Source organism: Parus major, chromosome 3, assembly GCF_001522545.3.
Source record: "Parus major isolate Abel chromosome 3, Parus_major1.1, whole genome shotgun sequence".
Taxonomy (NCBI): domain Eukaryota; kingdom Metazoa; phylum Chordata; class Aves; order Passeriformes; family Paridae; genus Parus; species Parus major.
The window spans coordinates 25,076,495-25,101,192 of NC_031770.1; the positions used below are offsets into that span (position 1 = coordinate 25,076,495).

Here is a 24,698-nt window from a genome sequence, read left to right on the forward strand (position 1 = left end):
ATTTCAAAATTCTCATTAAAAGCTGTAACTTTTCAAGAACTGTAACTTTTCAACAACTATAAAACAGCATTAACATAGGCAAGGGTAAGAGAACAAAAACTTATGACACGATTTAATCTTCCTGTAATTCTCATTAGAGGAAAATAAGATGTCAGTCTGAACAGATGCACAAAAATTCCAACACATTCACAGAAGTTTAGGATTTTATTTAGGAAGTTCAAGCCTATGAAACATTTCTTTCTGTGCAACTGCCACTTGTATTTGAAAATGAGTCAAATGCAGGTCCATACAGAGGGAAAAGAAAATGCCATCTCTGACATTAGTTAAGCTTTATTGGGTGAACTCATTCCACCACTGACAGGATGACAACGAACAGCAGATATCAAATGCATCAATTTCCTAAAGTACTTGCCTCTGAAATAGTAATGGTACATCAGGCAAATAGAATGGGAATACTTTGAAGCAGTTACTAGAGAAGAGCAGTTCCAACAGAAATCCATGAACTAGTCTGCCACAGACATTCTTCATGTGTCCCTGGCATCCTTACCCTGTACTTTTGTATTCCAATACTGAACTTTGTTCATCTAAACACTCAAGACCTGCATTTAGCCATAAAATTTTGCAACAGTCTTTACAAAACCTATGAATACTCTTTCTTCTCTTTTATCATACCCTTAAGTTTCATGCTCAGGCTGTTCAAGCCATTAAGTTTAAAACAGAAAAGGCAACATGAGTGGGTATGCTTTCAGAAATAATGTAAGGGTAAAATCTGAGCAGAGGCGGCCTTGAACACAGTATCTGAAACTGGGTAGCAAGAAAAACAAACAAAAGAATAATACAAAACAGATAAACAAAACTTATGCAACACTTAAAAGTGGCATGGAAAGCTGAAGTAAAAAGTGAAAAAAAAAAAAATCACCACTACCTCACCTGCCAAAAAAATCACATCATAAGATCCCTAACCTTAATTTCCATCATAATTCTGAGTTTTTAGCCCAGATGTCCAATAACTGTTGTAATCAAAACAGCAGGAACTGTTCCTGCTATGAGGAGAGTAACTGTTTCACTTGGGCAAAACTATATTTTTTAGGAACTAGTTTGCTAGCAAGATGATGACATTTTAAAGATACTTTAAATCACATTCTGCACACCTGCACAGTTCCCCAGTGGCAGGGATATTTCAGGTTAGGGTTGGGTTACCAGTGTTGGTAAACATTAACATAGTTTGCTTTCTAGTGGAAGTACTACTTCAGCTGGATATTTATCTATACTTACAGAGAGAAAATGTGTTTACAAAATCTGTAACTTTATTTAATACATCTGAAACAGATGGTTCTGGGGATGACTATTTAAAGGAATAGCAATATAGTCCTACTGGATATAAAATATTACATCACTTATCCCTTGGATGCGAAGGCCAGCAGGGCCAAGCTAACAAACCAAATTTTAACACTGGTTTGCTTTTTCTCCTCCTTCTGTCATGATACAACAGGACCAGCTAGACAGAACATGCAATTTAGTAGGAAATTATTTTGGTCATATTCACCTGTTATATTTTACTAATATCCAACCCAAACACAGTTCTAATTCACACTCATTACAAAATTCCAGGAAATCAGCCTTCAAACCCTGGTCCTGAGTAATATTAGGTGACTTCTCTTGTCCCCTGTGGTGTAGGCATACTGAAAAAACCCTATCATTCCCAGTCCTAAACGTTTGACTGGGGCAAGCAGTGCATTATAGAAGTGCTTGCTAATTCACATATACTTGCATAAGCTTAAGACAATCTTGCAAATTCATAAGGAACCTTTCTTGCAGAATAGGACCATATGACTGTGAATACAAAGTCTTGACAACGTAGGTCAGAACTAGGTGTTACATGTGAATGTTCAGGAGCCATATTAACCCAGAGGGCAAAGAAAGTTAGCAGATGTAGCAGAATATACCAGGCTCCTACTGGTATTTCATCTTCATCAAGCACCCTATTACTTTACTAGTTAATAGTGATAATCTTTAGGGAAATTTTACAGTAGCATAGCTGTTTATAAAAAAAAAAGGTGAATAAAGATAAACCTCAAATGTTTACTATCCTACGTTTATATACTGGCAAATAACACAGAACAAAGAATAATGAAACTGTTTTTCATCTGCTATATATAATGTTTCAAATGTATGCCTATATATTGCAAAGGCAAGGAAAATGAGAAAAGCAGGGAGGAACAACAGTATCTCCTACTGGATACTTGGAATGCTACTTCTAAAACATGGACATTGGGGCAAAAGACTGGACAGACTTGCGCTCAACAAGACAAAAAAAGAGAGGTAACTTTGTTACATAGGAAAAAAAAAGTATTCCTATATTGACCTTACCTTTTAAAACCCAAAATGAGGCTGCTTCTGAACAGACGCCAATCGACAGCAGGTGTGTTTGCTGAAGACACTATAAATGAAAGCAATGTTTCTCCATAGTCATTGTCAAAAAATCTCTGAACAGCAACAACTCAGCAGATCGCATAAATAGACCATCACTTGAAAAACCATTTTGATAGTTTACTAAATGCTGACAAACATTTATAAACCAAGATTTAAAAATCAGTGTTTGAAAGAGTCCTGCTTTTATCAGCTCTAAATTGCATCCATTTCAAAAGCAATCAAATATTCAGAGAGTGAGAAGTTTTCCCTCTACATTGCGTTTAATGTCAATAATTAATAAATTAGCTTTTTATACAAACTATTAATTGCATAAAGAGTCTTTATCTGTAAGAAAGTACAAGACCAATTCCAAAAAGCAAAACAAACCTAAAACAATACTAATCAAAAAAACCTGAGATATTAGTGCTGAAACAAAAAAAGATCCACTGAAGGCAAAAGGTTTGCTAATTGTTTCAGACTGAACACCTGCCTTAAAATAGGCTTTAAATTTCTGCCTTTTATTTTTTTTAATAATAATAAAAATAAAAATTGAAGAATCTATGCAAAAATCAATGGCCCAACATTTTCTTAAGTGTTTGCTTCCGCTAGTACAAATTCCCTGACAAGAAAGAAAAAGTAGCACCATCTAAAGTGCTATCTACTGAATTAAATTAAATCTAAGGGGAAAAAAGAGACAAATATACAGTATTATATGTTGTTACATACAATAGCATTTTAACATGAAGGAAACTGCAAAATCACTTAAAATTAGATGTCACTGAGAGGTCATTTACAATTATGCTTCATGTCCTTATCTTTACATCATTACTTGACTAAATATTCCATAGCATTCTACCTTCCTCCTGTATTTTTGCTGTCTCTCATTCCAGCATCGTAGACCAGCAAAGAAAAGAAATACAGCAGTGGGTGCATTTATGTCCTGTATGAAGTTATCATCATCATCTCACTTCAGCATCACAAAGGAATTAACTGCTGTAAAAACCTGACTGCACAGGGCCCTTTCAGCAAGGGCTGCAATATGGTAGAAGATAACCAAAATAAAAACACCAACTCTAAACGAACCTGGGAAGTCAAAGGTAAGAACATGCTAAGAGCACTTCCTTAGTCTGACTCTGGTTTTAAATGCTGAAACATTTCTTTTTGTTTGAAAACCTCAGGTAAAGTTGGTTTCAAGACACCCTCAATACAAATTCTCCTCCAGCAGTATATTAAACTTTTTGCTCATAAAAAGACGAGCTGAAAAGCATCTTAGTATGCTCAGCTGCTGCTGACAATCGGCAACCTGGTTTCCTTAGCAACAAACAAGTCTGAGAAAATCAAGGGGCTGACAATGAAGTGGAATGGAACGGCATGATAAAGGGAAAAAGCGGCTCTCATGTACACTGCCTTATGTGCCCAGATTCCTCAGCTGATGCTTCAGAGTTTTCATCTTGTCAGTAGCAGAAATCTATACATTATAAGGTATGAGAAGCTGAATCAATACACCTAGATAGCAGCCAGCATTAATAACCAACCTTTGCCTCCTCTGACTACACTGATGAGACAATCTCAAACTATTTTCCATACTGCATCTATTTTCCCCTCTTTGTAATACTGCAAAAGGAGACAAGTCAAAAAGAAAAAAAAAAGTCAGCTGTTTAATATCTGTGCCTTATCATCACATAGGTGCTAATTAGATTTACTAGCATTCATTTCAGCTTGGTAAACTATTTACGGAGCAGCTTCCTTTAAAGCTCAAGTTCAAAGAAATTTGATATGTGTCCATGAATTATTAACCCTGGTCTTTGCAAACAGAAATACCAATACAAGATTTAAATTCAACTCACAGACAATGGCTAAGTAATATACTATGTGATACTAATTTTGTGACAGTAAGACAGAATTCAACTTACTCTATGTACTTGTGTCATACTTTTGATATATACATTTAACATATACCAGGCATACATGTATTTGTGTCTTGCAACACATAAAAACCAGCCTGTTTCAGTTAAACAGAATGAATGGAGGGGCCTACATTTTCACAGAGAAAAAAATCCACCCAAACTATTTCACATTGCAAAGAGATTTCATTGTTAATAAAAATAATAAAAAATAGGTACTACCTTTTTTTTTTTTTCCAATAAAAGCAAACCAAGCAAAATACTGGTAAATTGTAAGGTGAATCTTGAAGATTCACTAATTGCTAACTTTCCAATACCAAAATAAAATTACTGATTAGTAACTACTCAATTTTCTCATCTGCAACACAACAGCTTCCCAGAGTCATGGTATATAGACTACTTATTTCTGTATTTGTTAAATAAAACTGTTAATGACAACTGCAGCAAGCAACTGCTTAAGCTTTTCCCTGAGCCTTGGACAAATAAAACTGCTGCTTAAAAAGAGAATTTTCTGTACCAGATTTAGCCCAAGTTTAGGTATTTTATTAATATCTCAGTATACTAGGAATATAAACTATATATTTTGAAGAGAATCACATATTCCTACTTAACCAAGCAAATTATCCCATCCCATACATTCAGTCAATGACACAAATGAACATTTGCAAGCACTGAGCATCAAAACAGTCTTTGGAGAAAACCCTTAAACATGCTACAATTCAATGCCTAATTAACCAATCACACTTTTACACAGTTTCCATGACCAAGCGATCAGCAGAACACCCCCAGGTTAATGTCAGTGACCATCAGATCTTTAAAGTTGGTTCATTCATGAGTAACTCTGTAGTACTTCAGAGTCACTTTCTATAGTCATTGATGCTGCAAACAAAGGCAATCCCAGCACCAACCACCTCAGAGGCCTTGTAAAAAACACTGCTTAAGCTTCCTAAGTACAAGAATGTCACATTCCTGTCACAATCACAGTAAAGCTGTTATTTGCAAATAACTTGTATGTAAATCTTATGCCCAGGTTCAATACCAAAGAAGAATTAAAGTACAATTCATGATTCAGAATTGGTAGTTTCAATCTAACAAGTCATCCTAGAAGACCTCATATGATAAGCACTTTGCTCAAGTTCCCTCCATATGTTGAAACTTAACGTATTAATACAAGTAAATCTCTTAGCCTACAACCAAATCACACTATCACCAAGTACACAGTAAGAAGCAACATGAAAAATACTCACATATAGAAAGAACTTTATCCAGTCTCCCCTGTAGTGCTTCGCTTCTTAGTTCTGCCACATAGAACCCAACACTTTCAAACAGGCAGCCATTTTCCTAGAGAAAAAGCAGTCAACCATGGAACTTCACATAGAGAAGACCTTCTGATACTTCATATTTTTAAACACTTCCTTCTCAAAGGTAACTGTTGAGAACGCAGAAGGTGCTCTACAGAACCCTATATGGCATCCAAATGAGTTGCTACTGATCAAAAATTTTTTCTTTTGCAATCAACTGCAAGAGACAAAGTTATGAAGGGCAGAGACTGGGACACTTGAACTTGGCCTCCAATTCTCAATTCTTTAGCGAGTAAAAAAAAGCTATTCATCAGAAACAACTGTAGTACTTCCAGTCCCCAATAAAAGAAAAAGGGCATTACCCATTCATTTACTTTTCCAGTTCAGGAAACAAAAAAGCTACTAGGTCTGGAGCAAAATACTTTGGTTAGCTCTGAAGAAGAAAAGGAGCAGGAAGAAGGCATGATAAATCATCAGTGCAACAACTGTTTGAAAAATACTCTAAATATTCTGAACAGGCTTCATTATACCAGGTTCATTTTTGGAGCACTTCTGGGATTTAACGCCCTCACAGAGAACATAAGACACATTGTAACAGTCATTTTTACAAATTTTACATGTAAACTCACCTTCAGCTGGGCACGGGCAGTTTCAGTATCAGCAAAGTTTTTAAAAACATAGTCCGTATATGTTTCTGCATCAAGGTCCACCCCCAGTTTGTGCATCTCTTTGAGGACCTCAAAGATACCTATCAAGGCAAAATTAATTAGGCTAAGCATTCAGAAAAATGAAACCTTGAAAATCAACATACAAAAATAAATGTTGCTTTACAAAAAAAGAAATTGTCTCCTCAATTTCCCTCCTTGAAATTGCCATGAAAAATCCTGCAGTTCTATTTTAGGTATTATTAGAATGCTTAACTGTGAAATTTAAAATAGATTTACAAAACTTCATATTCTGTGACCTACTATAAAAACCAGGAAAGTTTGGTTTGGTAATTGCTATTATAGAAACTTATTTTCTAACACAGCAAATATATGAGTTAGTCATGTTTGCAGAACATCTTATAGAGCTACATATAAAAACATCCAGATTATTGTGCATAAAAAACAAATCTGAAATTTGATGTAAAGCACATAAACTCAAGATGCAAATAGATTCTTCAATGCATCATACATTCTTAGTTTTGTTCCCAGTATCCAACCCTGACTAGCATTAGAGTTCAGGACTTTTCTGTGGACTTGTTTAAAAGTAATAACATGCTTGTAATCAAATTGGTTGATTACAACACATCAGCTTCAAACTGGAAATTCAGAAAAAGGCTGCAGTCTCCCAAGCCCAGTGAAGCTACATGATAACTTTTACACAGTTCACATCATGTCACAAAACCAGACTATGTAACACTTCTGTAGGGTCACATCTGAAGACACCAGATTCCAAATATTAATAGTCCAGCAACTAGAGTGTAGTTCTAGAGTATATGTCATTCTTTTTAATTGCTCACACTCTTCTAATTTGCAGAAACTTCTTACAGTAACCTTAGCTACCAAACTCTGAACCTCTGTCAAAACCAATACAGGTATAATCATTTTTTGCTGGTCTAAAAATGATTTGTCAGTTGCTGCAGGACACCAGTACCAAATAGCATATGTTTTTTTCAACTTGCATTTCATACTTATTACTTTAAAAATGTCCAAAGTCCCTGTCTTTGCCCTGGAGTGCCACCTATGGAAAAGTGACACTTCCATGAATATTTTATGCAGTGCACTATGGTGCAAATAATCAAATGTGAATTCCCTTTGAGCACTTGAAAATACATGCAGGCAAGTCACACTAGATTAAAGTCGCATCATCTGTTCGAGTTTGCCTTAAACAAAACTCTGATTTTGGCCCAGAATCTGAAAAAACATGAATAAAGAATTCATTACACTAAATTCTTCTTCATACCTTTCGGATGTTGACAGCTAGTTTCTATTTCATGTTTCTGACATCCCAGAAAATATATTACTTCCCCTTATGCTGAAACCTTTTCAAAAATAACTGTAACACTAACAAGTAGTTTGAAGACCAAGAACTAGATCCCATAGTGAATAAGGTGTGGTGCACTCAGGAGGTTTGAGCACAAGGCTGTATGCAGAAGAGTGCAGAAAACAAGCTTGTTAAGCATTCCCACTCTCTAGCAGCCAGACTAGGGTGCATTTCCTGAGCAGGAAAGGGCACGTATGAGAAACAGAACAGTAGCATACCAGCAAGAGGCAAATAGCACAACCATACTGCATCAAGGTAATTGCACAGCCAAAGAATCTTAAAATGGAACTAAAAATGCAAACTTAAAACAAAAATATGTGGCAGCTTTTTTTTTTAATGTGGCTGATGTACAATTTTTGGGGGGACAGAAGAGTAATGAAACCAACTATAGAGTCCTATAGTTTTGCATACATCTTCTACTTCACCAAAGGCAGAACTACTTTATAGTCAAATAAACATCTTCCACAATACTAAGCAATGAAACATTTCCATTTCAGTTAAAAAGATGTGAGCATAATGTATGTGAACTTTTATAAATTCTTTGCTTCTCATCCTCATCAGAGGAAAATGCACTGACCTCTTCTCTCTCTCCCAACCAAAAAACAGACCAATAAAGAAAGGCAGAAAAGTGAAGTCATGTTCATGCAGGACACTGGTTTCAAACTTCTTTGAAAAGACTGCCCCAAATATACCTGCATATTTATTTCAAAATTATTCACATGTATAGAACTGTACTGATATATTGTGGGCATTATCAAACACACACAAAAATAGAGAGCCAAAAAGGATAAAATATTTATTTACTAACAGCCCACTCACAACCCAATGGACTGCCTTGCACACCCCACTGTGGAGACCACCACAGATCCAGAAGACTAGGCATGACTAAGACCTCCAAGTAAAGTCTTTTGGTCATCTCCCTGCTTAATCAAGTACAGGCTTTTTGAGACCTTAGGCTGACATCTTAGGATCTGAGTATACAAAATAAAATAAATGAGTGGAAAGAAGACAGAAATAGGAAAAAAACCAAAAGCCAACCAACTTCTTTTTGTCAATACTGGAAACAGCACTCAAACACCACAACAGAACAGATTCCAACCTCAAATCAATACATTGAAGAACAAATACAGGAGAGATAAACTATGAGGTGGTCATAATATTTATGTGGTAGAGCAGCTTTTCAAAAGCTGAAAAGTCAGGCTTGCATTTTAGTCTACCATTCATTTCCTACGGTTCTCACAGTTAAGTCATGCCTACTCCCTAAAGCAGTCCCATGAGAATGGAAAGAATTTCTAAAGCAGTTATGTACAATTCTACATGTGCAAGGGAATTAAATTTGGCTTTAAGCAGTTTTCCGAGGGAAAAAAAAAAATCAAACTTCAGTTCAAATGATGCCTTAGGTTTTAGCTTTCATATTTTCCAGATTCTGTAGTGCATTAGTACATAACTCTGAACTTCATATAAAGTGTCAGCAAATTCTCGTCACAGTTTAATTAGACAATGTTCTCCAGCCCAAGATCCAAGGACACCGTTGCAGCTTTAGTTCCAAACAGGATAAGCAACAGCAAATTGAGGAGAGCAATCTGGGAGGATGGGATTTCATAAACTGAAACTGTAATTGGACAATTAATCCCAATATGTGAATGGACCAAAACTTATAAAAGTGTAAAAACATGTGTCCCGTCATCCACCTTGGATGGAGCTTCGGTCTGTCCCTTGTACTGCCCAAGGTGTATCCTTTGAACACCTTTTTAATAAATCCCTACTTTATTACTTCAACACTATCTAGCCTCTGTTCTTGGCAGCCTCTCAAGGCATCACAAAAGTAAGGTCACATTCAGGAAAGCATAGTATTTATTTTTTTCTGTGCTGGTAATTTCAGATCAAATTACAAATGTTCTTTGCCAGAAAAGTCTGTCTATAAAACAGGATTTCAAGCAGTAACTTTGTGAAATCATCACCCTTATTCCCCTCTGGATCCCGACTCTTACTTTGCAAAATAGAAACTGAATTACTATTCACTAGCCACAGGTCTTGTACTGTAACAATAGTTTATACAATAGTTCAACAACAGTAGAACCCAAAAGGAAAATACACCCTTGTAAAAAGTGTTTTTAAAAATAGTATGATAATTCACAGGTAAAGGGAAGCTAAAAAATATTCAGGAATAAGCCTAAGTTGAACATTTCTGTTTACACTATGCCCTCCTTATCTTAGTGCATAATCTAATACAAAATGACTCTCAGTGACAGTTACAGATCCATTGCATATTGATCTTTTAAACCCTCCAAGCACTTTTCATTCCTAAAAGCCTAATAAATACTAAAGAAATAAGTACTTACCAACTCATAACAGATGCACATAAAGGCAATGCCCCACCTGAAATTATTTGCCTGTGTAAAATGACTGAAAAGAACTGTTTGCTATTTCAGAGTGGTTAAGGTTTATTTTAAAATGGCCTCATTTAGTTTCATGCCTCCTAGCCACCACTTCACTGCTACTTTTCTTTCAAACACAATTCCATAATACAGAAATTACGGAATTTTCTTTGATATCCAGTGTCATATTTTGCTGTAATAAGCATTAGAGAAACATGTAATTAAACACTGCTATTTGTTGTTTAATTGTTTGGGTCACACTATATGTACAGATTCAGAAGTCTGTACATTGCAGTTCTAGACAGCTTATTGCTTTTATTCTGTTTATTCTGATTATTTAGTCCAGTCTACATCCTATCACATTTTTAGTAGTTTTTCCTCAAAGTTTTCTTCCATTACCAGCTTTGCCTATATGAAGACACAAAACTAAACATATTAGGCTGGGCATTACTACTTTGTTGATAAATTAATTACCTTTCTTTTGGTATAAGAGATGATACTGCGTCTATACTCCTGTTCATGTTATTTTTTGCTCCTAGAAACCACCATTCTATTCATTTACTATCTGCTGTCACTCTTAGGCTCTCACTGCAACATGACTGTTCACTCTATTATTTCTATGAAACAATTCCAGGGTGAATGAGGTTTTTTCCCCCCATCTACCTTCCTTCAAGTGTATTGGTTGAATTTTTAGATAGTGGAACTAATTTGACTTTTTTTATTATTAACTTGGAAAAAATTGCATGCAAGCTTACATAAGGGAAGAAGACAATTTGTCTCACTATTCAGCAAGAATAGTTACACTGGTTCTTCACTACAGAAGCAACAGAGCAGGTATATTCTTACCTAATATATTTAATGAATTGCAAAATCACTGACTTGTGTAGGCAAGTGTACAGTGTTTCCATTTGACAAAATAAACTTGGATAGTGAGCAGCAGGCTACAAAGATGAGTTTGCAAATTCACAGCATTATCTTACAGCCATATAGAAGTATGTGTATGCAATGCCTTTGCAGATAGAAAAACAAAGGCTCTATGGAAAATGGCTAAAAATGCTGGAATTGAGGGATCCTTCATCAGTTCTCTTCTCAATTTGCTTACATGACTTCCAGCAGCAACTACAGTTGCCAAAAGCACAGTTGATTTCTCCAGCAGGCAGTCCAAACTAAGGCAACTTCTGATCTTGATAAAGTCCAAAAGAAGTATGAAAACCTAGGTTTCTCTAGACACTCAAATATTGCTTTAATTTTGGGAGCCAAGTCTAAATCTAAAAATACTTCCAGCATCTCTCAGAATTGTGTTAGTGAGGTGAAATTTTTCATGGAGTAAAAGAAAGCAGCTTTTTCCAGTATGCAGCATCCACACAGAAGTATGACACTGATTTCCATTTACTTATTTTTGGCAACACTGTGTTTCAAGTAAGTCACAAAGGACCCTACTAAAACAACACTGCTAGACTTTTAAAATATCAGAACTTTCAAGGATTTGAAAACCTGGGAGAAGATAAACTTGGGCAGTAGTCTAACAAGAACAGAGCCTAAAGAGTTAATAAAAACTGAATATTGTTTTCACAAAGGCTTTTTGAAAAAGACTTGAGACATTTTTATAGCCAGAAACAATTAGGGAATACTTGTTTCAGCATTTCTTCCAAACTGGAATGTGACTGTATATTTAAGATAAAATTGCGATATGGAAGAGTCTGCTAAAAGCACTTTTTTTTTGTTTGTGCATTTTGTTTGTCACCCAGTGTCACACTAACAACTCTGCATCTCATTCTAAAGCACATTATACTGTGAGATAAGATGAAAAAGACAGTTTTTTGTTTCCCCAAGGGGGAAGTACTTCTGTTAAAAGCATCTTTTTACAATACCATTCTTTCTGAATTACCAATAACGCAAACCAAAGAATTAGATACTGTACTCTAAAATTTAATATTTGTTCAATTCTTATTCATATCCTGTAGACATCCCCATGTGTAACAGGGGAAAGTATGCTAAATGCTTAAACCTACTTAAGAATCCCAAAGATTGAGCATTTTTGTCCTTCAATCAGTATGCTGTCAGGTCAGGCTCACACATTCAGCAATATAAGTTCTCCTGCAGTTTTTATGATTGTAACAAAACTCACGTTTAGTTCATCAGGCAAATAATAAGAAGCTGGCTTGAATAAAGGACTGGGTTTGCAGTCCATGAGAGCTATTATAACATAACCTTACTTTTAAATTCTTTACTTGGATTGCAGTTTCTTCAAGAGTAAACTGTAAATAGTAATGAGCAGCATAAAGAACACTGGAATGAAGAAAGAACGTGAAGAGTTAAAAAGATAACTAAACACTCATCTTTCTATGTCAAGTGAGACTTGAAATTTGTAGAGCTGTAGGTTTTAAAAAAAACTCTTTCTGAAGCAAAAAATTGTTGGAAACAGGGACAGAATATAGCAACGGCTTTGTTTAATGTCTGAAGAATCTCATAGCAGTAAGATTTCTGTGCTAGGTCTGCAATAATGTCACAGGAACATTTATTAGACAACTCACCTTTAAGATTCTTCTGTTTCTGGTATGCAACTAGCAGTGGCCAGCAATAGTGAGGTCGGAGTGGCAAGCCTTCCTCCTTCATCATCTTCATCACATCAATGGCCAAAGCTGAAAACATTTACAAAATAATTAAATTCACAAAATAATTAGTGACCAAGTACTCTAAAGAGAACAGATAAAATAACTAAGAAGGGTACCTGGTTTGTTTGCTTCCAAAGCACAACGCAAGATAAACGGTAATGGTGCCGAGTGCATCTTTGCATCTTTTAATTCATTACAGAATTGCTTCAGCTTGCTCACAGGCTGCAAACAATTTCAAAAATTAATTTAATTTCATTTCTCAAATTGTTAAGAATGTCAGATTCTTCTGATGTTTAGAAAATTACAGAAGCCAAACCGTACTCCTTTGTGAATTTCAATTTACTATTCAAGTTGATACAAAATAATAAAATTCTTTTCCTCTTGAAGAACTGTGCAACAAATCACCATTTTCAATCTTCTAGTTGCATTAATATAATAATCTAGTTGCATTAAACTAAATATACAGTTATTACTAAATTAAGAAAAAAGTATTACTATTCTGCTTACCAGATCTCTATTTACACAATGTTGCAAGAAGAAGCTACCTTGGTCCATATCTTCACGTGATAAATGACTTAAAGACTTCAAAATACTGAAGCTGATATCTTCAAAGCCGTGAGTTATCAGAGTCAAACACAGGTTCATTACATCTAGCAATTGAAAAGCAGAGAGCAACAATTTTAATAAAGTGCACACAACTTTTTCACCTTAAGCTACTATAATTAGTGAATGCTAGAAAAGTAAATGTTTTACAAGTACCATTAATGTACTTTTAAACACAATTTTAAGATTTTTAAACAAGCCAAATTTGAGACTACTTTTCCAGAATTATTTATATTTATCAATGAAATTTGCTTTTTCCATAAGAAGACTAGGCCAAAAATTACAGAAGTATCACCACTACAGCATGACAGAAGGATAAGCAAAACGGAAGCTCATTTCTAGACATGTCAAAAAAAGAAAAAAATGGATGAAGTATAATTAACAGTTATCAATCAGATTAAATACACTGGGATCCAGAATTGACTTTAAAGATAGGTAATAAAAAACTATATTCCATATTTAGTATCCCTTTTTTATGGTAGTCATGAAGAGCTCTCACAAAAGGAATCTTAACAGTGGTGTTTGAAGAAAGGACTCCACACTTGCTGCTTTCTCATAAAAGGTTAATGAATTTTAGAATTTTTTTTAAAAGATATATTCATTTTGTATGCAAATTATTAAAGCTGTTTCATATTTAGATTTTATAAAATACAATCTAAAATACACAAATTATTCCACAAACTAATGGCAGAAATATTCCTTTCCCTCAGTATCCAAGACAAAACTACGTACTTTTGGATAAAGAACAAAAAAACGAAAACAAAAAACAAAACTAGAAAAAAAGGAAAAAAGTGTTCTCTCTCTACCCTGCTGTAGGAACCGAGAACATACCTGGAATTAATTCCCTTTCGAATTTTATGCGTCCTTTAATATCCTCAATGTGCTGTGGAAAACCAGCCTTGGCAAGACTAAGAATCACCTGGATCAAAATCCTGTCCATAAGGTACCCTTCAGTCTTCTCAACCTGCTCTAGAGTCTGTAAAACCAAAATAAAATTTAACTTGAATCAACTCCAAAGTGACTCAAAACAGAATACTTTTTAAATCAAAACAAAACAAACACAAAAACCTGGGTTTTTTTCTTTTTTAAAATCCACATATTTATATAATGGAACATGGTAGAGAGAAAAAATATGCAAGAAGTATTAAGAGGGACTCAAACACCTTTAGACTGTAAAAAAGAAAAGTGGATACCTAAAAGTGATATAATATATAGTTTCTTCCTAATATCTAGTGATATATGAAAACAGCAGTAGTATTCTCGTTGTGAGATGACTTTCAAAAGAAATTACTCTAAAGGGAAGAATGACTAATCAAACATTTTGTCACTGTTTGGAAGAATATTGGTTGATGACTATTTGTTTAAGTCACAGAAGAAAATTATGTTTCCAATACCCTCTTCCATCATTTGATCCTCTACATCTGATTAAACTCCCAATATAGTTTAAGAAAATTGGTTTGATCTTTTCTCATTGCTTTGTGAGTATTTCTTTGATTTAAAAAAAAAGAGAATACTTGAAAAAAGTCAGCTACACAAAGGGCTGTAAGGAAGCCTCATGTTACAAATATCTAAGTTGTTATTTTTTACTGAAAGATCCTGTGGTTTCAATGGCCAAAGGATTGCTCAATGGAAACAGAACCAAGGTTTACTTTTCATTTTCATAAATAATTACATACATATACCACATGCATCATCTTTTAAAAAAACCCTCAATTATTAAATGGCTCACTGACAAATCTATCATCCCAGAGTGAAATGCCACTACCAAAAGACAAGTATTTTTCAGAAATTATGATATTGCTTTCAGTTAACCAGCTATTCAACTGCAATGAAAAAAAATTGTTAATTACTTTGAAGTAGGAGGAAACCAATTATAAAATCCTTTCTTATTCCTCCTGCCTGGACAGAAAGTATTCCAAAGTTATATTGAGCAAAAGATGAAACAAGTTGTATTGAAATTCAAATTTACAATACCTTTTTGATGCTATCAGCATCACCCTTTTCAGCATACACATTCAGCAGTGATAAATAGGTGTCTGGACCTGGTTCAACACCAGCCACCCTCATCACTGAAAGGATGTTTTCTGCACTCTTCATATCTCTGAAAGAATTCAAAGAGACCCTCAGTAGATTTAATCATAATGATGTTTATGGCAACTTCTACATTTCCTCACTAAATTAATTAGAATTGGAAACAGACTGCAACAAGCTTAGGAAAACTTAGTTTAACTAAGCAAACCCTGAAAGGTGAAAAATCATTTTAGTAATTGTATTACTTAAAATACTCTTTTAACTTTAACAGATTATAAAGTTCAGAACTAAGTGCAGCAGATATCTTCTCAAACACTACAAAAGTCCAGTAATTTATCTTGAAATACAAGATTTTCAGACACCAAAAAAAAAAAAAAATCTACTTCCTTTGTTAAATAGCTTTTTTGCTTCATAAATGTCGAGAGAGTCTTCTACACATTATTATTCAAAACCATCACGCTGTTCTGCAGCATGTAATCTTTTCTGTACAGTATCACTTTATATTTTAGTAAAGCTAACAGTAAACAAAAGGAATAAAAGGTATTAAACATTACCCTGATCTTGCATGTCCTTTCACAAGGCTACTGAATACTGCCTCATTGATGGGGAGATCTTTGCTCTTCATAAATCCAAGAATCTTACTGCAAAATATAAAACAATTTGTATTTGCTACTTTGGAACATGCAGACACTAAGGTGGGGCTGGGTTTGGGGATTTTTTTATCTTCCTTCTACCTATTTCTGATGTCCCTCAATCACAATATTACAGCTTAACCTTGCTAAAATTGTTAGAGATACCCAGCAAACGCTGTGCAACAACAACAACCAGAATTATTACTATCTGCTCCTTAGCCCACTTTATTCTCAAAAGCCATTTTCTTACAAAGGCAGTAAGCCTTCATAACCTCACACATTTTCATGATGGCTCTAGAAATTACAAAAACAAGTTATTTTCTGAGCAATGTGAATACAACTTGATTTGAACACACTGGTCTATCACTTATTTTTATTTTGTTTGTGTAGGTTTCCGCAGTCTCCAGGAAATTGCTCTTCATTGCTTGGTTAAAATATACAAAAACCTTCTTTGCTTTGCTCAATTTCTATGAATTACACAGCAACCAGTTCTAACATCAGTCATACATGAGAAACAGATTTTGTGGAAATCTCTTTAAACATAAATGCAAAAGAATACCTTGCTCCTTCAATGTCCCCCTCATTGCAATAAGCAGCAATCAACCTTTGGTATGTCACCTACAGAAAACAAAAAGGGGAAGTTAATTATTTCCATTCAATAAATGGAGACTACTATTAAGAAGGAAGATCCTGTAAAAGGGTACCTACTCGATTGGGCTGCACATTAGCTTCCTCCATCCTGGCCAAAAATTCTGTTGGAGAAAACTTGTGCTCATTCTGAAGATAGACTTTAAGCAAAGCATTGTAATGGCTTGTATCATATACAGCACCTGAAGAAATATTTCAACCACAGTCAACGTAGATTCTCTAAATTCAACATAGTTTTATAGCTTTCTCAGGTAATTAAATGTCAGTTTTACTTTGTATGAAATTAGGAGACAGTTTCCTTTTATTTACCTTTGAAGTATCAGAAATTTCTTTAACAGCTCACATATTTACAAAAGGCTAAAACATAACAAGAGCACAGTAACAGAAATGCTCACGTGCATGCTATAGCACAGTCTCTACAGCTGTATTTATTTTACAGATTCAGCAATGTTACTATCAAAAAGCACTCACTTATGTATTATCTATACATAAATGACTCACTTAAAAAAATAGCTGGTAGCACTAGGAATACGCAGCCTACCAGATATAAAGGTAACATCTAAAATAAAAGTAAATTCAATAACGAAAATCAAGCAAAAGTCCAATTTAAGCATCTTGAAAAAATATCTTTAGATTTTAGATTAACACCCCTAGATGTCACTATAACCCCCAGAATTAGAAACAGGTCTCCCACCTGAATAATAAAATCCACTGTTCATTCGGTACTAAGTACAACCTGTTACAACCTAACATTTAAACACCATTAAAATACATTGTCTCTCATTACGAACAGAGTAACTAAAGCACAGAGCTGTTCTTGCAAGAAGGACTAACAGACCCAACGTACCAAGCTCTTTCATCTTGTCCCATATCATATGGGCCAGTTCTGTCCTTTCAGGTGACAATACCTCTGGTAAGACAGCACCACAGCTTTGCAACAAAAGCAAGGTCTGGTTACTCTCTGGACATCCTGCAAGTGGAACAAAACCACAAATTTCTTCATAAATAATTATGCATTCAATATTAGAAAGAAGATTTGAAACTGACAAAATACTTAAACATTTTCTATAAAAGAGTATTTTCTCCAAGACTGAAGATTTTAAATGAACAGGATACCCAAATGGTTAAACAATGTCACTACTGTGCACTACCCTAAAAAGATTCATGATGAAACATGCCATTTAGTAAAATAATGAGCTTAGCTGAGCAGAAATTGTTAGAAGACAACACAAAATTCCTAAACTTGGATTATCTAATATTTTCAACTTCCCAACTCAAGATCCTGACATTTTATGTGCCTAACAGGCACATAATTTTCTGGTAAGTTTCTAAAATGTCAAAATATTTCATGCCAATTCAATACAATTCCAGAAGTGGCAGTCAGAGACAGTTCCACATGTAAATTTCCATTTCCAGTTCTGCCTATGCTTAATACATACCAAATGAGAAAATTTACATCTAGAGAATAGTGAAGGCAACTGTAAGATTATCTGCCTTTTCTGACTTCTGTACTAGTCGCAGAATGTCAAAAAAGTTAACTATAAACTCATCTCTTTCTTCCACTTCACTACTATTCCTGAGGCAAACGCAGAACTGCAGAATCTATCATGGATGACCCAATCAGCTGAAGACAATTTTTTTTTCTATCCCATCTTTAGATGCAAACCCAGCAATTTCAAATAAAAATGCAAGCTTCTTTAGAAAGTAGCATGCCATCAAGTGTGATCATGAACTCATAACTGACCAGTCTTTAAATCCTTGCACACAATTATTTCATGCAATGAAAATGCCAACACATCTTCAGCTTCATAATGCCAGTGCTGCAACTACCAGTAACCTAGTAGCTTGAAAGGGAAAAGAAAATCAAAAACTACTGGCAGTATGAGCATGGTGAGATGCACAGTAAGATCTACTGCAAACACATTTTTCAGGTATTTTTGTGTTATAATTAGAAATGGAAAAACAATACAAACAGACAGAAATCAACACCAACTCCCCACACTTTCACTAAACTAGTTTCTTTATTAATTAAAAAACAGGGACTAAATTTTTCATATGGTAATAGTTGCCATTTATTCTAATAGCACCTTAGTTAAATCGTTTGTGAGGTTCTACACTTTTATTTTTAAATACAATTATAAAGCCAAATGAATACCCTGTAAGCGATTAAGATTTTTGTTAGTATGACTTGGAAACGCTGGAATTAGTCAAAGTTCATGAAGAACTACTTCAAGAGAGGTCTAGAGACACAAAATTCTTGCCAACCCACATTCATGACTTAGAGATTTACATCAAAAAAACAACAAAGCAGTCAGAATCAGAAAGGATGTCCCAAGGAAAAAAAAAAAACAAAAGAACTAAATTCAACAGAAAGAGCGTGAATTGAAGGTTCAGCCTTCAAACAGTAAAATGCAAAACTTTTAAAAGCACAATGCCAGCTAGACAAGCCATTACAGTCCAGAGCAACACACAGCAAAGTTTACAACTTAAGCAAAACAATACATGCTGCCACTGATAAATATCAGCAGTAGTAATCAGCAAGTATATTCTTTAAATATCTCCACTGACTCATCCTAACTGGTACCAAACCCCATTAACTGTGGCAGCTGGTTTGCAAAATACTAATGCAGTCTGCATATTTTAGCCAAAGAGGTATTAAATCTGTTAGAATGGACAGTGCCTAAGCTATTTGGTTTTATTTTATTAAAAAAGAAAAAATAAAGCTTTCTCAAAATTAATAACCACAGCTACCTGGAAACGTGGAAACTTGTGGATCACCTCCACATTTCCCTCTTGTAGTTCCATTTTAAAACAAATAACATCTTAAAGGCAGCATGGTTCATTACAGACAGTTTAAAAATATACTGTGGAAAGGAGAGAGGTATGATCCCTGCTCAGAAAGCACAGTACAATTACATGAGGAAAGTGCAAAACCAGATTAAAAACTGACAAAAAAAAAGACTACTAACATATATACATACTACATACTAACAAATATAACATACCTTAAAAGTACATTTTTATAAGACTTATAAATTCTTAAAAACAAAAAAAAAACCTTGAAAATGCTAACATGAGCATTCAAAGCAAAATAAAGCATCTAAAGCCTCACCATCCACATATGCAGCAGATCAAACACTCAAAGACAAAATACAGATCAGAACACTCAATTTCCTTGGCTTGATGAACTCATTTCCTTGGTTAAACACCAGCCTGAAATTTAGCTTTATTTTGTTTTAATTGGAAGCAACTTACCTGCTTTGCTTATTTCCTGGAAGATTCTTAGTAAAAGAGTTTTAGGGATGCGGCCAGTTTTTCTGATAGTGTTATCCACTTTATTTAATGCCCAGTCAAACTGCCAGGTGGGTCTGGTTTGAACTTCTGAAACCGGTTCTTCTTTAACACTTCCTTCCTCTTGAGGTGCAAGTGTAAGGAGCCTTATCTGGTTCACAATATTTCTGCTTGAACAGAAACAAACAAAAATAAAATAAATATTACGACTCTGTGAGTCATTTTGGATCTAGGCTAATCACACAATATCAAAAAAATAATGCACTTCTTGCTGATGAGCAGTCTCAAAAACATTGCATTTTAAAATAAACAAATATAAGTGATTCATCTCAGTGCCTTTCTACTTACTAAGTCAGTCATACATTTTCTCACAGTGACATGTTTCTCTGAGATTTTCACCTCATGAATTAAATGGTTAAAATAATATTCCCACAAAAATAAAGTTTTAAGTCATCCAAGTGCTATGAAAGTCTGTTGTCCCATTACAGCTAGTCACTAAAGATCTCACGTTTTGAAAAATCTCAAGAACAGTCACAGACAGATCTTCCAGAACACAGTAAATCAAGGCAGCAAATCATACCTTTCTTGTCAATTAAAATGTACAAGAGCTATCACAGAGGTCAGTGTGTTAAGACAACAATGGTTTAAATGCCAACAGGATCATGCCACATTTCACAGAATTGACAATAAGCAGGATGAAGCATCCACCCATTCTGCCATGTAAACCAGACATCAACAGATTTATTTGAACATTTATTGTCTCAAAATAAAATACAACAACAAGAAGCATAAGGAGAAAGTGTTCTTATTTCCAGCAAAGTAATAACAAAAAAAAAAAAGCTTGGCTTTTTTTTTTTTTTTAAGAACAAGCTGATATACCTAAGAATAAAAAAAAAATGGAGTATGTGCCACAGCAAGGTTATGAACAGCCTGTGCAGGTGAAATTATCATTACACATAAGCATTTCAGAAAGTCTGTTCTCAACTGTGCTTACAACTGCTTAAAATAAACCAGATGATCCTCCTCCATAATCCTATACTGAAAAAGGTAATATTTGCTGGGTGGCAAAAACAAGATTCAGCAGCTTCTGAAATTGCCCTCCCTCATCTCTGCCTCTTCAGACAATTCTTCAGCTAAATTTTTGTAAGCTTTCTAGACTAGTTTAAAAAAACAACCAAAACCCCAAGTTTGTATTCCTTGATGTTGTTACATGTGCTCTAGGAGTCCTATAAAGTAATGGCTCCAAATTTTGTGAAATGGCAGCCTAAAAGCCAGGAGTGCTGTCATTCTCTACAAAACAATTTCCTGCCTCCAAAGCTTTTTCACAGTCTATCTGCTGGCTAGCTTCTCACCAGACATAGTTTAAAGCCCAAGGAAAGAAGTCCAATGCAGGAGAAAAGTTTGCTGATGGCCATTCCATATTTCAGAAGCACTGGCAGCAAGCTGCTAAATGGCAGAGAAATCATCCCTGGGGTACAAAATACAGACTGGTGGTTTACCATTTGGTTGCCTCTTGTGAGCAGAAAGTAGCCCAAAAGACTAGCTTATCCCTTGCTGTTTGAAATCTTGATTTGGTAACTCAGCAGGCCATAAACCCTAGAAGCAGCCTGAAGCAGAACCTCTTTCCTAATGGAGCCATGACAACAGTTTAAGAGACGATATTTGTTTTTTTTAAAAATCCTTTAATAATGAAGAACTTTGGTAGTATTTGGCATTACCTTTTTCAAGAACATGATTTTTACATTGCCCTATCTTCTAAAGTTTCTCCTGAAGAATATTCCAGATCCCAGCTAACTATCTGCATGGTATTTCACTAGGAAAAGGATAAAGAAGAAAGAATTGAAGTAGGGAAAAAAGACTGACAAAAAAGGATAGATCCCCTCCTTCAGTCTCAGTTCCACTTCCTGACAGATGCAAGTTCCCACCAATCCTTTTGGGCTAGCTCTCATTTTATTCAGATCCCTCTGTGAGTTTTACTCACTGAGCACAATACCAATTTATCCACTTCTACAAAAAAGTAAAATTACTGTTCCATCAGGTGACAGTGGAAACAGCTCACAATGTCCACAAAAGGTACCTAAAATCAGAGAAACTAGAAATAAAAACTAACAAACAAAAAAGGAAAAAGAGCTCTGGAACACTACTTTTCATGGTAAGCACCTTGTCAGATTAACATCAAACTTTTTTGTTGCTACAAGAAATGCCATGACTCACTAAAAGTACTCCCAAGGGCGCCATTTTCCCCAATTCTTTCCCCTACTTTTCATCTTCTCCTTCTATTGCCCGTTATAACCAAAGACAGGGTACTTTTGGAAAACAGAAGTCGTTAGACTAATCAGCATAAAATCCAGTAGCACAAGGTAAGAATAACAGTAAGATACTAAAATTTAACTCCTCCAGGATTTAACAAACAAGTGAGATGCCTAGAACTTAAGTAACTCCTTAGTAACATAGAAATAGCAACATTCAACTTTGAGCTAGCCAGTGGACAGCTAGAAGAATGAAATTGTAATGACTGCAAGTTCTTTATCTTTTTCTCAAAGATATAAATTAAAAAGAAGAAAATGTTATCATCCATTCTTATATACCCATTAAAAGAGCTACTTGAAAATTTTTCAGAATGCTTCCAGAAATGTTAGAAAAATGCTCTGGAAGCTGCAGCAACACAGGGCTATATTTGTAACACAGAAATTTATACTTTAATTTCCACTAACAATCAAAGCACAAGTGGACAGATTAGAACTTCCTTCTTGTGCTTCAGATTAGAACTGCCTTCCCCTATAAAAACCTGGTAATGTTTTATAGTATTTTTCAAATTATTGAACAGTATCTTATGACATGTAGCACACTTCTAACCAAAAACAAATTGGTATCTACAGTTCTTAAGTCCTGCACTGTTTTAAGAAAGCCATCTTTGTAAGATTCTCCACATCAGAAGTCACAAATATTTTAAAGTAGTTTAAAAGTATTTTGAAGTAGCGCCATCAGATGAAGTGTAAAGATAAAAACAGTATGTGCATGGTCAACATAAGCTGGTTAACAGCGCAAGAAGACTTTAAAGTTTCACTTGCTACTAAACTCTCCTATTTAGCATGATGCTATTTGTAACACAAGTTTAGAATATTATAGGGTACCAATTTCTACAGCTGCACATGTTAAAACACTATACACTTAAAATGGAAGTGTTATTTTTTTACAGTAACTTCACCTTCTGAAAGGTGAGCAGAATTGGGCATTTCTATTTACACGCCCCCCCCCAATATTACCAAATATGGTACTGGTGCTCTTGTTAATTTATACTGATTAAAGACATTTTAAGGAATGGAAATATGGGAGTCTGAGTTTCATTTTGTGACAGAGAGGTAAAAACAGTATGAGATTATAAAACAACCTGAGGAACTTGGACTTTCACTGGCATCCATCTAAACTATCACCATCAATCTGTAATATGTTTGGTGTAATGCTCAGGTGTACCTCACCAAATGTAGGCCTTTAGCATCTGAATCGATTACACTTGTAGCACTATTTAAGGTGCTGTGTAATGTTAAGCCAATCCCATAATAAGAATCTGTTAAAAATAACTGTGGCTTCAAAAGCTGGATGAAGCTGCAGCATCTACTATTTTGAATCTGGTATGTAGCATTACTAATCAACTTAGAACTCAAAAAAAGCCAAACCAAAAAGACCAAAAAAGAGCTCACTATTTTATAAGATGAAAGATTGAGCAGACCAGAAAGCTTCCAAAAAAGATACAAACTTAAAAAATTAAGGGACACAGCATTAGGTTAGATTTCAGGCAACCAGGCAAAGAACACAGTAGACAACATAGTGAAAGTTTATACTTGTAGGACAACCTCCCTATGAAACACAGGAAGAAGCCAGCAAAACAAGGCAGTTATCCATGCATCAGGAATCTTTAGTTTTCAGAAATTGAAAAACAACACACAATTAAGAAGAGTAAGAAAAAAAGCAAGGATAAAAATCATTAACCATTTTGGTCAGGAAGTGACCTAAAAAGGCAGCAAGAAAGGTTGCTAAATTTAATAAAGATGATTTTAGAAATTACCTCTTCACAGGGAAAAAATGACAGCTCATACACTGTTTGGCTTTCAAGGAATGTTAATTGCAACCATCCTCTGTAAATTTTAACTATCGTTACTAATTTTAACAAAGAGATGGGGGTGTACGTGAGAATACAGAAGAATGACTCAAATAATTCCTGACAACATTAGGCTATATTGAAGGCAAATTACTGGACCTTACTCAAACTCCAGTTCTTTGGATTTACTCTGAAAAATTCTTGGAACTTTTGGGAAAAACAGAAGCCCAATTAAAAAAAATACCGACTGATGTACAAGCTTTTGGCACCACTTTACCTGACAACCAGTTCAAAGACATACAGTGTACTTCTAGCTGCAAAATATGGGTGCAGTAGTTGTGTAAACAAAAATTTTAAGTATGTATACAAAATTAAAATGTGGGTCCTTGCAGAACTAGGAATATTGTCAGAGAGTCTAAGTGAAGTTATCTCCTGACCCAACTAGGAAATGACTGGCACAATGCATGTGCAATTATACTTTCAATACAGACCACAAGAAGTTGTATGTTTTGGACAAAACACAAATTCAGAAATTTATAGTGGGGTAAAATTGGCTAAGCAGAACAGCCCAGAGAGTACTGAAAATGAGGCACTGCTAAGCATGAAACGTCACACAGCAAAAATTTCAAATTTTCAAATTCTCAACTCCTAAATACAGGAACATAGCTCAAATACAGATAATGATCTCTTCATCATGGTGTGTTTATTCAGGGAAAAAAACAAGCATAAAAGACCAAAGGATTCATCTATCCCATC

The 24,698-nt window shown here is 34.8% G+C and overlaps 1 protein-coding gene across 2 annotated transcripts in view; it reads right to left on the bottom strand.

The window, feature by feature from the left end:
* LRPPRC (leucine rich pentatricopeptide repeat containing) overlaps positions 1–24,698 on the bottom strand; it is an 86,018-nt gene that overhangs the window by 55,816 nt on the left and 5,504 nt on the right. The window contains exons 2-14 of one of the 2 annotated variants that reach the window (XM_015622127.2): positions 19,808–20,010; positions 17,400–17,522; positions 16,613–16,734; positions 16,464–16,522; positions 15,827–15,913; positions 15,216–15,342; positions 14,073–14,217; positions 13,146–13,288; positions 12,755–12,860; positions 12,558–12,665; positions 6,247–6,365; positions 5,564–5,657; positions 2,371–2,440 (exon numbers count right to left, since the gene is read on the bottom strand). In XM_015622127.2, the coding sequence (XP_015477613.1) occupies positions 2,371–2,440; positions 5,564–5,657; positions 6,247–6,365; positions 12,558–12,665; positions 12,755–12,860; positions 13,146–13,288; positions 14,073–14,217; positions 15,216–15,342; positions 15,827–15,913; positions 16,464–16,522; positions 16,613–16,734; positions 17,400–17,522; positions 19,808–20,010 (1,506 nt within the window). Of the gene's footprint in view, positions 1–2,370; positions 2,441–5,563; positions 5,658–6,246; positions 6,366–12,557; positions 12,666–12,754; positions 12,861–13,145; positions 13,289–14,072; positions 14,218–15,215; positions 15,343–15,826; positions 15,914–16,463; positions 16,523–16,612; positions 16,735–17,399; positions 17,523–19,807; positions 20,014–24,698 lie in introns of both variants that reach the window. The other variant, XM_015622126.2, reaches the window with a different exon arrangement.